We start from the raw sequence: 16134 nt of genomic DNA on the forward strand, positions 1-16134 counted from the left end.
TTTATTTTAGCTTTTTTTTTGTGTCAAAGAAATGTTCCAAAACATATCTTGTTACAGCAGTGCAGCGATATTTGCTTCTAACAAAATTTGAGCAGAACACGCCCTTGTGACCAGTAATTTTCAGTTTGACTAGTAAGTTTTGCAGCATGACTATTTCTTGTAATGTGTTTATGACTCTTCGATTACACCCTTCAGGTAAAGGTCATAAAGGTGACAGGTAGCAAATCAAAGCAGTATCTCTGTTGACCCTTTCAACTTCAGGATGTTATATGCCTCAAGGAGCAAAGCCCTCAGTTCTGCCCTGATCAGACAGCTCTCTCTCCACTCTTACACACCTCCTGCTGCTGTTGGAAGGAGTTTTGGTAAAATGCATTGGGGGAACCCCCTTCATTGAAGAACACTGTTGTGCCTAGAGGTTGTTCACCCTTCACATCAAGGTCATCTGATCTGCTGAGAAGACTCTCCGACACCTTTTGTGCCTGAGAGTGTATGAGATAACTTTAACATAACATTCATGAGTTATGTTTTGCCAATGTCCACTTTACGTGTGTGTGCATGCCTCACAATCTTTGAAGCTGTCAGCATTCATCACCACATGCTGTCATGATGCAAAGATGTGACTGGTGAGATGAACCAGTTGTGTGTCTACACCCCCCCCCCCCCCCTTTTTTTTGGTCAAAGCAAGGTCAACCTACTCAAGTACTCATAAGGGCTTAGGCGCACGCGCATACACTTGGTTGGTGTAATCATTTTGTTGTGTTAACTTTTCTTAGATGGATGTGGTTAAACATTTTTATTTCAATTTCCTAACAGTGATTTAGTTCACAGTCTGATTACATTTCTGTGTGCGTGTCTCAGGTGGAGGAGGGAAGAGGAACGGCCGCAGTAAGAAATGGAAGGAGATGCTAAAACTTCCGCACATCAGCCAGTGTGAGGAGCTACGCCGCACTATTGGTAAGAAATGGGCAACTTGTGCATGTGTGTGTTTATGTGACACAAAAAGATAACGTGCCATGCTGTGTCGTTGGGGTTGGTCTCGCTGTGGGAGGAAGTTCAGAGCGGACTTCCTTCCTGCTTCTACCCGTCTCCACCCGCAGTTACAGGCAGGGGACAGGAAACTTTGTGTGTGTGTGTGTGTGTGTGTCTGCCTCAGGGAATCTGTTTGCACAGCCATTCGTTAATCTGAGTGTCTTTTAACCCTGGGTGTATGTCACACTGATTGTCTGCTCACATATCAAATCAGAACGTCTTCACTGCTGCTTCCTTCCTGTTCGTCACATCCAGGTTTGACTTGAAAATAGAGGGAGGATTCTTTGTGGTCCAGACAAGTGCTCTACTCCTGGGCTACATTATCTCTGCGTCCCCCCCACCCACTCTGGCTCTCTGCATGCCACAGCACTCAGTGTTTGTGTGCGTCTGCGTGAGTGTGTGTGTGCGTGTGTGTGTAAGTAATAGTGCGTCACAGCTATCTCTGCCAGAGATTGCAGTGCTACCCTCCCCCACATACTCTCTCTCCCTCTTTTCTATCTACAATCCTCTCTCTCCCACTGTGTATCTCTCTCTCCCTCCTCCTTTTTACCACTTCAGAGCAACAGAAGAGTGGCAGAACAGGAGATTTGTGAAGAGAGCGCGAGAAAAACAGAAACAAAGAGAGAGAGGCTTTTACAGTGAGAGGAAAGATCTCTTAAGGACAGGAGAGTGCGAGAGGAAAGGAGGGAGGCTGAGTTAAAGAGATGTAGAGGCACGCACATCCTACGCTGATGTTGATTGTCTTCCTTGTAGTTTTGTCTTCATATCACAAATCATCAATCAACTGATCTAATAATTATAAACTTGAATATATCATAAGATGATACATTAAGAACAGCACATACATGTCATCTTAAGTGTAAAGAAGCATTGTATTTGTCATATCTTACATATTTATTGCCATTTAAAATACATCTAGAGTCCTACTAACTGTGTGTGTGTGTGCGTCCATGCGCTCGCAGCAGCTGTTGGGGGTTATGTACGTCACTATTACATAGACACTATTGTGAAGTTTTCCTATCATACCAAGTGCAGATTCAAAATAATGGCTTTTGTGTGCTTAAACACACAGACATTTAAAGCATGTGCGTGTACACACACAGTCGTGTGCAGAGACTCATGCATGCCCGTGCACCAGGCAGGCACAGCGGAGAGACGGATACAGTACAGGGACTGATAGCTGTGTCTTTGTTGTGTCTTGATAATGTCAGGCATTTGACCTTAGCCTTGACAAGTGTGTCGTACTTCTAAGAAGCCCAGATTACATTATGTGGGCTGCAGCCACTTTGTCTGCCAGCCTTCGACCACTTTCCCTCTCCGTTCCTCCCCTTCTTTTTCTGTGTTCTGGTATTCATCCAGCACATACGTGTGCATACATGTATGTACATGTGCAGCTATTACTTGTTTAATACACTCCTGAAACCAAAGGTATTTTGAATGGAGACTAACAGCTCCTGTTGCATAGCAGCAGCGAGCGTTGGTCATTACTGAGGTCACACACACACACACACACACACACACACACACACACACACACACACACACACACACACACACACGTTCATGTCTTCAGCTACACTTTCAGCTAGTGCAGATACTCACATTCGTGCCCATTTTGCTGACCATTCACAGACTCATTAAGTCACTCTGTCTTGGCCTAAATTAGATTTTTAATTAAGTTGCAATTGCGCCTCACTTCACTGGCACAGAGCTTTTTGAGCTTTTCCCCCTCTACCCTTTCTTCATTCTCATTCTCACACAGTCAGTCAGTCAGTCAGTCTCTCTCACGCTCTCTCTCTCTCTTTCTCTCTCTCACTCTCACTCTCATAATATTCACCTTTTTTTTTCCGACCGTTTTTTCTTTGGGGACTGGCTAGAAGAGTATTTTTTTTTTTTTACTGGTGGAGGCTGTCCCTCAAATGATTTTAAATCATCTTGGACAGGCAGAGGAAAACAATGTCTTTCTCGTGGTCTTTCTGTCAAACAACTTTGTGCCAGGCCAAAGAAATTGAAATTTGTAGTTTTAGATTTTTGACCACGTCTTTATCCATCAAGTGGGAAAGATAAACTGGAAGAATAGGCATGTGATTTAACAACACTTTTGTCTTTACATGTACACTTTAACAGACATTATCATAATTTGTTTAAAAATCCACAAGCATCTTGGGGCAGAATATTCAGTTGTCAATACATTGCTGAAATGAATTGATTCAATAGTAATGGTTGCTCCATGGTTAAACTTCCAGTTCTCTATGTACAGTTCAAATGTAAAGTAATTATGACACGTGTTTCTATGTATGAATGTATGTATAGAGGGAGAGGGAGAAGCATTAGATGAGCAAAACTCCCATTTTAAGTTATCAAGTAAATAACTGTAATCTCAAGTTAAAGAGGAGCTTTTGATCTTAAAAGTAAACTTTCAAAGCTGGTTTTCCTCTGAAATGAGAAGTGGGCTTTGTTAAGTTCGCTTTGGTAAATCCCCGCTTATATAGCACTTTATCCAGCTTAACAATGTTCCACACACTCACACACCTGCTCACCTGACCCGGGAGAAACTTCGACACGTAGCCAGGAGGAACTGGGAATCTGTCTGTTGACGACTGCCTTTCCAACTCAGCTACCATCTGTCGAGGTGATTTTATTTTATTTATTTTTTTATACTCAGAAGAAGCACATTGCTGTCCAGTGATTATCAACATATTGTTATTTTGAGGGAAGGCACCACATTTCTTTTCACTGAATTGGAGAAGGTGATACACCTGTCCTGGTATTGTGATGCAGCTTGATTGTACTGAACTTAAACTACATTGTTGTCACCTGTCCAGGTGAATTGGGCTAGAGTTGAGTAAAAAAGATTGTATACACTTTTTGTTAAATGGTAAACAAAAATGTTTTTAAAAGAAGAAAGTTATAACCGGAAGAAAGTTGCAGCAAAATACTGAAAAATTTGCCCCCCTTTACGAAATGTTTCTCCCATTTTCCTTTAACTTTTATCATCTGAGCAGCGTTACTCTCAGGTGTAATTTTAGCCCATTCTTCATGGCATAATTGTTCAAAATCTACCAGATTGCCCGGTGGTCTTCAATGTGTAACCTTCTTCAAATCCATCCACAGGTTTTCAATCATATTTAAGTGTGGAGAGTGAAAAACCCATGGTAAAACATTCACCTTTTTCTTTTTAAATCATTTGCTCTGTGCTTTGGATCATTGTTTTTTTTTTTTTTTTAAGGATCTACTGGATTTCTTTTTTTATACATTCCTTAACTATTTTCTTACTTCTGATGATGGACAATTGTACTAGCTGTTATTATAATTGTTATTCTATTAAATATTATGTTAACACAAAACTGTGTTACTGTTTGTTTGTGTTTTTTTTTTTCATTTCAACATAAGGAAATACAACCTTTTTCACTCAACTATACAGTAGTTCAAATAAAGTTCTCCAAACATGTTTGCTGTGCAGACTCCCAAAATTGCACTTAATGTGTGTGGGGGCTTGCGTATCTTCAACTCAAAGCTGATAGACACTCACTGAAACACAACTCCAAGAACTTGGTGAACAGAGATGAAAGGGTGTAAAGGCAATGCAACACAACACGGCCAAAGATGTCGTAGTGAGATTGTCTGAAATAGCTTTTGTTTTCCAGATTTAAAACACAACGGTCACGAAGTGGACAGGGAAGCAATAAAATATATCTCCACAATCTTCTGTTTGCTTACCGAGTGATTTTTGTGGTTGTATCAGTTTAAATGAGAAGCACTGTGCTGCAAAGCAGAAGGGCATGCTGTGTAATAAACAGTGCAGCTGGAAAGTCTGTTGTGGTGATTTGATTTACAGTTGAACGTTGTCCTGTAGCTTACCGAGCTGTCACCACTCAGAAATTTTAATACCATACATTCCTCCTCCTTCTCCCCTTTTACAAGTGTTCATGTGTGTATGAATGTGTGTGGCCTATTTATGTTTGTATGTTTATCTTGTCTGTCTGTCTGTGTGTCCTTACTGTCAACCAATGATGGAAAGCGTCCTGAGTCTTCTTCCTCCTTTGGTACCAGAGGAAATATGACTCAAATGGACACCATTAGTTCTAATAGACTGGGGCCAGCTGCACAGGAGAGACGGGCGCACACACACACACACACACACAGAAAATATTCTAAAACAAATACAGAATACAGAGACTGGCATTGTGCTTTGTATGTGGAATGTAGTTGCATATTTTCACTATTTAAACCTATAATTTGTATTTTTTTTTTCCCATTGGGTGATTTCATCATCCTTTTGTTATTGAATGCAGCATAGCTGCTAAGTAATCTTCTAGTTTGGGGAGTACATTTATATTTCTGTTTTCAGTATTTTTTCTGCAGTATCTATATTAAAATACCTCTCTACTTCTTGTTAAAAAGATCCTCCAAATGACATCACCTGAAGACGTTTTTCCATCATCAGAAGTTTAGATGATATCCTATAGAAGAGTCCTGAAGGGCAGGTCACCCAAGACACAGAATGAGCAATAGGATGTTTTTTTGTTTTTTTCTGACCTGAAAAGCTCCTCCAGATTATGTCATCAGAAAGCATTTTCAGCAAGAAATAAGGATATTTTATTTCTAATAAAAAAAATAAATAATAATTATTATTGGGAAAGCAGCTGTATTCCCCAAACTAGAACCATAGTAAGCAAGGTAAAATTTTAATTTGCCCTTTAATGGGCTTAAGACAGGATCTTTTGTCAATTTTTTTTTTTATCAGTCTTTTAATTTATAAGAAAAATCTGACGGATTTGACGGATACCCAGTCAAAGGGTGAGATTTAGATCAGCTGCTTCTTCTTTTTGTTTAATCTACAAAGTCATTCTTTAGACACATACTTTTTAAAACACACAACATTTGGTAAAACAACAATTGTGGTTTTAATTATTCTGGTGTGAAAGTTTGTAACATCAACTGAAGTAGGGAGCTAAGCAAGGTTCATACCTCGTTTCTTCTCATGAAAGTGCCCTGCAAAACATCTCCCTTTTAATCTTTTAAAGGTGGAATTACATTTCTCAGTCGATACACGTAAATGTTAATGCAGTACTATGCGGAGAAAGAAATTATGGGTAACTCTAGGTTGCAGATGCCTCGATGTGCACACCTCCGAAATTTTAACAACACATGAAAATGTGTGTCAAATAAGGTAATTGGATATTGTTGGGAGGGGGGGGGGCAAACAAGAAACGTAACGCCACACCTCAGCAGAGCATCCTTTCAATGAACCTTTCCTGCAAAGGGTTGGAAAAAGTTCATTTGGTTGTATCCATTTTACCTTTTAAATCTGCTTTTCATTTATAAAAAAGAACACGCACATTTCTATTTACAGGTTGTTTCTTCACTTTCTGTCAATTGAGGTTTGTTAAAGGCAATAATGCCCCTTGCGGACATGTACATCTATCGAGTATAAAAGAAACTCGTGCAAACATATCTGAACGTCGCATTCGTATGTACACTTATGTGCAGAGCACAGAAGTATAATTCTGCCTAAAACAGTGTAGCGTAGTTGTTCCCAGCTTTATTAATATGGAGCAACAACAGCTTGTGATCTTTTTGTTGGACTTCTGTGGATTATGAGCAGTTCAGAAAAACACGTTTTTTTGTGGTTGTTTTTTTTTTGTTAACTGTTAAAGGCTCAAATAGTAAAGACTTTTTTTTCTTCATCTGTGTCCCCCCCCCCTCTCCTCTCTCAATTACAGAAAGGGACTACACCAGTCTATGTGAGAAGCAGCCCATTGGTCGGCTGTTATTCCGTCAGTACTGTGATACCAGGCCAGAGCTCAAACGCTGCATCGAGTTTATGGATGCTGTGGTATGTACCTATTACTTAAGCTCTACTTATTCTCTAATTTTTTTTAAACAATATCTTCCTTTCAGACCTCCTCTTGCCTCTCCATGTTCCTCTCAGTCTCTACTTCTTCATCTCTCTGTGATTTCTCCCATGGGACTTGTTTGATGCTGTCCCCTGCAGAGCAAGGAATGGGAAAAGAAAGTAAGGGCTGGGTCCTTTGCCTGCTTTTGGCATTAGCACGGAGTGCTGGGTGGGGTGGGTGTAAAGGTTGATTAGCAACTTACACAGGCTGTCAGAGAGCAGACCCTACCCTTCTTACTCCGTCATGAGGCCAAACCCGTGTCAGAGGCAGGTCCCCTGAGTGAGTAGGCAAACACAGGCCTGAGCTTGTGTCTAGACCCCTCGAGGTATGTGAGAAAGGAAAACAGGGAGATCATGCTTATTTAATAAGAACTTACATTAGTCTTTTTCGAAGTTGGCTGACAAGCATGTACAGCTGTACACTGGTAGTAACACATACTCATTTACGAAAAATCAAGAAATAAACATTACTTTCTTAACTTGGTGTTCCACTGCGGACTTCATGCCTCGGCTGTGGTACGTGGTAGCATGCCTTGGTACCATTCCTGCTAGGGGGGTTTAAAAAAAAAAAAAGGCTTGAAGCAGTCCAACTGAAGACTGTCATTTATTTATTTTTTTATCCTTTCGGCTTATCCCGTGAGTTCAGGGTCGCCACAGCAGATCATTGTCCACATGTTGATTTGACACAGTTTTTATGCCGGGTGCCCTTCCTGACACAACCCTCCCCAATTTCTACCGGGCTTGGACCAGCACTGCACAGCTGGGAATGAGAATGGGCCTTTAGGGGTTCAGTGTCTTGCCCAGAGACACTTCGACATATAGCCGGGACCGGGGATCGAACCACTGACCCCATGACTGCCTTTACCAAGTGAGCTACAGCCGCCCTGTCCTATGTGACCAAAAACAGTCTAGGGTGGTTTATCGGGGTGAAAACCCTCCTTGTGGTAAGTGATAGATGTAGAGTGTGCGTGGAGTGTAAAAATGAACAAGGTTGTCAGATTGGTGCCTTGACCAAGATGGGATGTTTTCAGTAACATCTTTTTCTATTTGTCTGCGTCCCCACACCCTCCTCTATTTAAATTTCTTTTCTGTCGCTTGTTTCTTATTAACCTTGGTTACCCCACCCCAACTCCCTTCTCACTCCTCCTCCCTCTTTTAACATTCCTCTCTGCCTTCTGGTGCCTATCTCTGACCTTATTTAGAGACATATTGTAGATGGCCGAATGGGTACAGTTTCCTGCACTGGTATGGTTGCTAACACTTCTGCTTTTCTATGACAGGCCATGTACCAGCTAGCCCCTGATGAGAAGAGGAGGGACTGTGGACTGAATCTTTTAGACACATACTTTAATAATGGGGTGAGATGCACGTACATTTAAAAATAAAATAATAAAATAATAAATAATAAAGCTTGCTGTTATGGACATAAGACATACTTTTGACATTGTTTAAAAATAAAATGTGTTCACATTTGCAAAAATCTATGTAAAATGCATGGTTTAGAGTATATAAACATATAGTTTGCTTGGTAATTATTTTAATGGTTGTTCATGCTATTTTTAAATTTACATTTTTAAATGACTAAACATATATTTGCCAGTGATCTGCCACATATGTTATGCATTTGATCTACTTTGGTCTCCATCTAAACTGTGTCAGTTCACATATGTGTAATGCACATTTAGTACTGCCTTGTGTACATTACATTATACGAGTATGTTTACGCTTCTTTTTTGGTTTGACCAAGATTTAACTGGACTTCATTTATCATAATAATGATGAATGGATGACGAACAGCTTCAAATACTGTAATCAGAGCAGGTTGTCCCACACTGCCAACAAGAGGAAATGGTTTGGGTAAAGTTTAACTTTTCAGTGTATATCTCTGCTATGTACTACATTACACCCTTGTGGGGATTTCACTTGTGTTCTTACCACAACCACCAAACTAATAGGACCAAACTGGCAAACTGTGATCACAGACTTGATTCTCTACTAGCAAGACTGTACCGGTTCACAATCTTACTGAAATCATTCTGACCTGAATCCTAAGTCTTGACTGTCTTAGTTTACATCCTGTCTCTGTCTGATTTTCTCACTGTTCTTTTTCTGTCTGTACCCTTAAGTCGGCAGCCCATCTGCCAGACATACCCCAGGATGTAGTTGCTGGGTGCCGGGAGAGCCTGGAGCAGAGTCCATGTAAGGAGCTCTTCGATGACTGCAACAAGTAAGTCTCCATCTTCCATTTTTGTCGTCAAAATGCAGTGGCACTAATAGAATCTTAAATCCTATCAAAAGCGCGCGTATGCGTGTGTTTGTTTATAGACTGTGTTGACTAGTGCACCGTGTCACTAGTGATGATGAGGCAGCTGGCACCTGGTGTGCAATAACACACAAGCACAGTTGAGGCAAATGAAAAAGAGCAGTGGGCAGAGAGCATCCGGATGGCTGGCATGAAAACAACAGCCACCTCAGTGTTCCCTGTACACACATAAACATGGATTTACACACACACACACACACACACACACACACACAAACACACACACACACACTCCTACAGGTGTTTCTGCTTCCTGCTCTGAGAGCCAGGAGAAGCAAACAGACTGGGGATTATTACCTAAATGTACTTTTCATTGCGCATGCACACACGCACTCAGGTACACATTCAGTGCGATATAACTATGTATTAGCCCCATAACTTAATTTGTCCCAGATGTTGTTGCTCGTGACTGAGAGATATACTGCAGATAGTGTAGTACTTTGAAAATACTGCATCACACCAGGGTGCAGACATAAATTGGATAAGAATAAACTTACATGTTTTTAAAAGCTGTTGAACAATATATATATCAATAGACAATGTACCCATTAAGCCAGTTAATTTGCTATGAACATAGCTTTGGATAAAAAAAATATGGCTGCATGTAGAACTGTATGACTGAATTACTTCAAATAAAAGTGTATTATTTTTCCTCTTATTTCTTTGCAAATTTATAGACATTCATTTGTGATAGACATCAGAGATTTTATCTTTAAAATTGTAAGTCACACTGAATATTAATCCAATTGTATCATGCAGCTTGATTCCCATTTTAAGGTACAGAATGCAAATTTCTGCACAAATTGTGACTCACACCTCAAACACTTATACACTCTGAGAATCTCTGCCACACAGCACACTGCCATGTAACACATTTTATGTCATTAAATTGTCAGGCATAATGTAAAAACATTAAAAGAAGAAATATGACATAAATATAACATGTAAATACACAGAACTTCCAGTATACCCCTGATTAAATAAATACGCTTCCTCAATCCTGGCATTGCCACTATTTCTGCAACGTCTCAACATTTCGCCACACAGGCAGACAGATTTGGTTTGGAAATGCTGTGACCAGCCTCTGATTCACTTGAACTTCCTCAGGGAAAACCGGAATCTGCTAGAAGAAACTCAGGAGTCAAGTGGGAATTGTGGGTGGGAAAACACTCAGTTATGTTCTTAGCTTGCGCTCTTGTTTTGGCAAAAGGCGTGTAGAAGACTGCTCTGGAGCTGTTGGATTTGTGAACTCAGTAAACCATATGCTTCACAAAGCTGTGGGGAACAGATGAACTGTTTTCAGAGCATATTGGAGCTGTGATCAGTGTGTCTTTTTCTGGACCTGGGCGTTTTCTTCCATTGTCAAATTTAGTTTAGCATATTCTTACGTTATTCACATATCCTGATATCGTTGTTAGGTCAGTTTCACCCGCTTCTTCTTTAACGTCTCAGTGCAGTCAGCAGTGCTGAGAACAACAGAGAACGGGTGTGACAGAGGTGAAGATGGCAGCATTTTTAAACTGAAGTTCCACCTTTTGTGTTGCGCAGATTCAGCTCCATTCGAATGTCTTGACCGGATTCAAAACAGAACCGGCAGAAAGCACATGAAGGGCTGAATAGGAAACCCCACGGAGAGTGAGGAAAGGAGGGGAAAAACGCAGAAGTGAAGAAGGAATGGAAATAAAGTGTTAAGGAGGGCAGGGGAAAATAGCAGAGTGTACAAGCACAGAATAACACAGGCATGTGTTTATGTTACTGTAAGCCTCGCTGCAGCATCAGGTCAGATGTTTTTGAATGGGATTCCTGTTCCAGTTTGCTCATCACTCCTTCCACTATCATTTTTATATTCCGCTGTGGAGTTTTGGCTTTCTGTGTTGTTTTATTCCGATACGTAATTCTGACTCAGGGTTTACTTGGTTTTCTTCTTGGAGGGAGAGCCTGTAGGAAAGCATGGTACTGCACGTGGAAACGTGACTTTTGACAGAGCAACACACCCACTAGCAGAAAAGTATTACCTCACTCATGGGTTTTCTTCAGCTGCAGGGGAACATATGATTATGTCATACTAAGAGTAGATCGTGGAGGTTCAGTACATGTGCATCTTGACACAGGTCTCTTTGGTGATTTTTCTCTTCTCTTCTCTTCTCTTCCTCTCCATCTCCTTTTGTGTAACCAAACCGTGTTGCTGTGTTTGTTTCAACTCCCAGTGGAGTCCGTCTGAGGCTCAACTCGTAAGTCAGCCACTGCTGGGCTCCTGCCTTTTGGGATCCCCTTTCTGTGTGTCAAGTGTCAACGGGCAATTTTACCTTCTAAATAAAAGTTTATTGACCTGATAAGTAAACATGGGTGCAAGTCTGAGCTGTGAAGCTTTATCAGACAACAGTGATAAAATCCTGTAGATGTTGCTGAGGACTGTCTTATATAGATGGACGTTCCTCTCATGTGCAGGGCAGCCGGGTCCCATGATGACATAATTCAGTTTGCTTTTACACAGTAGAAGGTGCTCCCCTTGTGGAAACTCTCTGCTTGGAGCCTCTTGCCAAGAACAGCCACCCCAGTGCTGTTGGTAACCACAGGCAGCTTTACTCATCCTCCTTAGTGATGAAGTAATTTTAAAACATGGTCAAGGAAAATCTCCTGGCCAAATATGAGCATCTCGTCAGCATTTGGGTGGCAGCGGTGGGAACTGTGGTTTGTACCTCTTTGGTTTTTAGTCATGTTTCGTAGCCTGGCAGAAGATATTGTGATCCTACTGGTCAGCAGTAGAAAAAGCAGGAACGGCGTCATACACTCGCTGTTTTCGATTAGAGTACATTTGACCACAAATATCAGTACATTTTTGTTTTCCATAATGTTTGACAGCAATGAGTTTAGTACCTTTTAGTAAGAAAGGAAACACATTCATCATATTAGTTGGTTCTCAAGTATATGCACAGTGGTGAGCACCACTAAAGGTAAACAGTATTTACACCAAAACTCAGCGGGTACATTTCAATTTGAATTTGAAGGGGGCTGCCTGTGTGTGACTTTATCCTCTATAAATCAAATATTTTGTTATACTTCTATTATTAAATCAATAAGCTGACAGACCATGTTGTTGCTAAGTGTAACACTAATGCTTATTAGACTCATGGAAGGTTCTGCTGTGTGGGGAGTTACGTTTCAGTAGTGGTGCTTTTACACTTTTCCCCTCTGTTCGGTGTTCTCATCCTGAGTCTTGATATCCCCAGTCAACCGTTTTTCTAAGCATTTGAAAACCTTTTTTTTTTTTTTTACTTTTTTGAGCTATTATCTTATTGGTTAATGACTTAAAAGGCAAAGTGACCGCTGCTGAGACTTAATCTAATGTTACTATGAGTCCTGTTTGTGAACTTTGGTGCTACTGTTAACAAATTGGCAGATCAGGGAAAGGGGATGATAATGTTACCTTTTAAATGTAGGAACAGATTTGCTGTTCGTCATATTTTCTGAAAAAAGATCTTAGAAGGTCTCCCATCCTTGAATATAGTATCACAGTATCACTTCTTTAGTCTATTTTTGTTATTTATCTAATTAGCTGAATTTTTTGCCCCATTATAAAAATATGATTTTATATTATTTTATTTTAATAGGATTTTTTTCTTATGGTAATTAAAATGTATGGGCATTGGGTCAGCTTTCCTGCTGCTGCATAAAAGCACATAGATGAACTGCTTCTGTTATTAGTGTTAAACCAAATCACGGAGAAATAATTTTTTTTTTTGGGGGGGGGGGTCTTGTGTCTGAATATATAAAACTGAATGAAGAGAGGACACCGAGACATCAAGAAAAAACACCAGATCCCACTGACGTCCATAGTTCTCGGAGTGTGGTTGAATATGTTAATCAGCCAACTGAAGACAAGGACAGTAGTTGTTAAGGAGGCACAGAAACAAAGACAGTTTTGCTGACCAGTATTATTTTTATCCCAAACCTTGAAGTAACTGTAAACATGTCTCAGTTCAGTCCATGTCCATGTGTTTGGTGCCATGGGGTTAAAGAGAACATTTTTTCTTTTTTTTCTTTCTTTTTTTTTCTTTTTTTTTTGTTCAAACAACAGGTAAAAAGGGAACTAATATGAGTCACGTTGTAAAAAAAACAAACTGCGGTGTGACAGTTGATGTATGGTCTGGAGACGATGAGGCTGTGACCTTTCATGACCCCGTCATTCTTTAAATAACTTTGATCCTTTCAGTCAGTTGCCTCAGATCTTTCTTGGTGCAAATGTATCTCTGTATCTGACGTAATCGGATAGATTTTGACATACTCACAACCACATTCACGTGTGAGGAAGGTGCGATTACGTGTTCTACTCAGTGTCACACTCTTAAAAACAAACAAACAAAAAAAAAGGTTTCCCCAAAATCCCCCGTTTCCTGGCTGAGTGGAATGTCTCTGTTCAAAGGGATTCTGTATTTTGTATGATGGTGTATCAACACTGAGCTTTTTCCATCTTTCCACTGAGAGCAGCTTTGAACTGTAACACAGCCGGCAATGCCTAAAAACACACACACGCACACTTTCAGGGAGTAGTCAAATAAAGAGGATGTTTGTAGTCATTGTAGAGTTTAAAAGGTGTCCTGTGGGGGCACATGTAGGTCGTTCATTTGGCTGTATGGAAGGTTTTGGACAGAAATCCTCCCTTGGCTTGTTTTTCTCCTGACATGTACACTGCAACATCCTTATTAACTTGTTATCAAAATGATCACAACCATTCTTTCTCCCTCCCTTTCTACAGAATAGTTCGTGATTACCTGAGTGGAGCTCCATTTTCCTCCTACCAGGAGTCCATGTACTTCTCTCGCTTCCTGCAGTGGAAATGGTTGGAGAGGTGGGTAGTCACTGCAGATTACACACTTGGTAAAGCAAACATGCAACCCATTCCTTTTTCTTACATAACAGTGACACCTGTGATCTTACACACATTGAATATTCACTGTTCAGTTTAGTGTCCTTCGTTCTACTTCTCTGTTTGTTAAGGGCAGCACTTTGTCTCTTTTTAAACTTCCTGGCCATGTCCAGACACAATATAGAGTAAGTTAACAATGAATATAATGGATAGAATAGAAAAAAAACAAATTTATGTTAATAAAACTGGCAAATGAACAAACAAGAAATGACCACAGTATAGATCAGTAGCAGGAGCGGTGTTGTGTATAAAAGTTGTGCTGCCAATCAGTGTTTCTGTGTGAGTGGTTAATAATTAATCATGCTTTACATAATGGTTGGCTGGAAACAGCAGTCATCAGGGTGGATTAATAATATATTAAAGCATTACTCTGTCTGCAACACCACATGGTCTGAGAGAATTACACGTCAGTTATGTCTCCTCCTTAGTTTGTCTCTCTTTGTCTTTTTCTCATTTATTTCTCTTTCCATCCCTGCAGGCAACCAGTTACCAAAAATACCTTCAGACATTATAGAGTACTAGGAAAAGGTGGATTTGGCGAGGTAAGACTCACAGCAATCAAAAGATGATGTAACTATGACCATTTACTGTTGTGTTGGGCTTATTAAAGTTTCCATGGAGGGTACTGTTGGTTCAGTACCAGTGTTCCTTTGCACATTAAGGCTGGAAATGAGATGTTAATGTTAATGATTTAAGTTGCTACAAATAACCTTTGACACGTAGTGCTGTTAATGTCTAATGCCGTAATGTTGGGTGGGGAAATCTGTGGTGTGACTTTACCTTAATACAGATGTACATGCTTTAATAAAAAATACAGATGAGGAAATGAGTAAACTGGTAAGATGATTTAAAAAGTTGTTATTCATAATACTTGCAGGAAAGGGCAGAAAGTACACAAAAGTAGGAATTATGGTGAGGAATTTGTGGATGGAGTACAGATTACTCAGGTTTCTCATACTTGTTTCTTGGAAAATACTAGTTGATGAAAAATTGAATTGGAATAAACATGTTCGCATGGTTTATAATAAATATAAAGTCTATGTTAAATCGTTGGGAATCCTCAGCAAACTACATAGTTTACTCAATATGTCTTGATTTTTAACTATTTGTCTCTGATTTATAAGTACTTGATTTACGATAATATTGTTTGTCCCCATGAATTCCATAAGCCACTGTGTGAAACATTCTTTCAGTATACAGCAAACATTTTTAGAAATACCACATCCTTTCCCATCTTTTTTGGTGTGTGTGCGAGCGCGTTTATTTATTTATTTTGTATCTAAATGTCAGGTTAATTTTCATAATACTAGTGGAACATTATAACATTATGTTTATCTTCCTCTCGATAACAGAGCCATTGCCAGTATTCCCCCTGATAGCATAAGTTTGAAATTCCTAAGTAAATAATTTAAGCAATGTCAATACATTTGGTTTGTGATGTGTAGTTGGTTATTATTCATATCATCAGCAATATTTTTTCACCTCTGTGAATGCTTTGGATTATGATTTATACTAAATTAAAGGTTTTCTTTTTAACTTCACTATTTTGAGTTTCATTTAATTGAATTTTAATTGAACGTGTAGGGAAGGTTCGACGTATAAGCCAGCAGCTTCTTGACCTCTCCAGTCATATTTATTCTGCATTTTTGTGTCGTCTTCTCTGCTTTTTTGCGTTTTTTTTTTTTTCATGTGCAAATAAAACTAAAAACTAAACTTGCATTAATTAAGGTTTAGTTTTTCTAGGAATGTGTATGTATGATCTGTTTCCTTGCTTTTTTCCAGGTTTGTGCCTGCCAAGTACGTGCCACCGGTAAGATGTACGCCTGTAAAAAGCTGGAAAAGAAACGAGTGAAGAAAAGAAAAGGTGAAGCAATGGCACTAAACGAAAAACGCATTTTAGAAAAAGTTAACAGTAGTTTTGTAGTAAGTACTACCTTTTTCTTATTCAACTTTTCA

General features: G+C 39.7%; 1 protein-coding gene across 3 annotated transcripts in view; it reads left to right on the forward strand.

Annotated features, from left to right (window-relative positions):
- The window catches only part of grk4 (G protein-coupled receptor kinase 4), a 43326-nt gene that overhangs the window by 11583 nt on the left and 15609 nt on the right, over window positions 1-16134 (forward strand). For 2 of the 3 annotated variants that reach the window (XM_067498136.1, XM_067498134.1), the window contains exons 2-8: window positions 859-954; window positions 6756-6868; window positions 8209-8286; window positions 9055-9155; window positions 14008-14100; window positions 14657-14720; window positions 15961-16101. In XM_067498136.1, the coding sequence (XP_067354237.1) occupies window positions 859-954; window positions 6756-6868; window positions 8209-8286; window positions 9055-9155; window positions 14008-14100; window positions 14657-14720; window positions 15961-16101 (686 nt within the window). The remainder of the gene's footprint in view (window positions 1-858; window positions 955-6755; window positions 6869-8208; window positions 8287-9054; window positions 9156-14007; window positions 14101-14656; window positions 14721-15960; window positions 16102-16134) is intronic. The other variant, XM_067498137.1, reaches the window with a different exon arrangement.

Source organism: Channa argus, chromosome 3, assembly GCF_033026475.1.
Source record: "Channa argus isolate prfri chromosome 3, Channa argus male v1.0, whole genome shotgun sequence".
Taxonomy (NCBI): domain Eukaryota; kingdom Metazoa; phylum Chordata; class Actinopteri; order Anabantiformes; family Channidae; genus Channa; species Channa argus.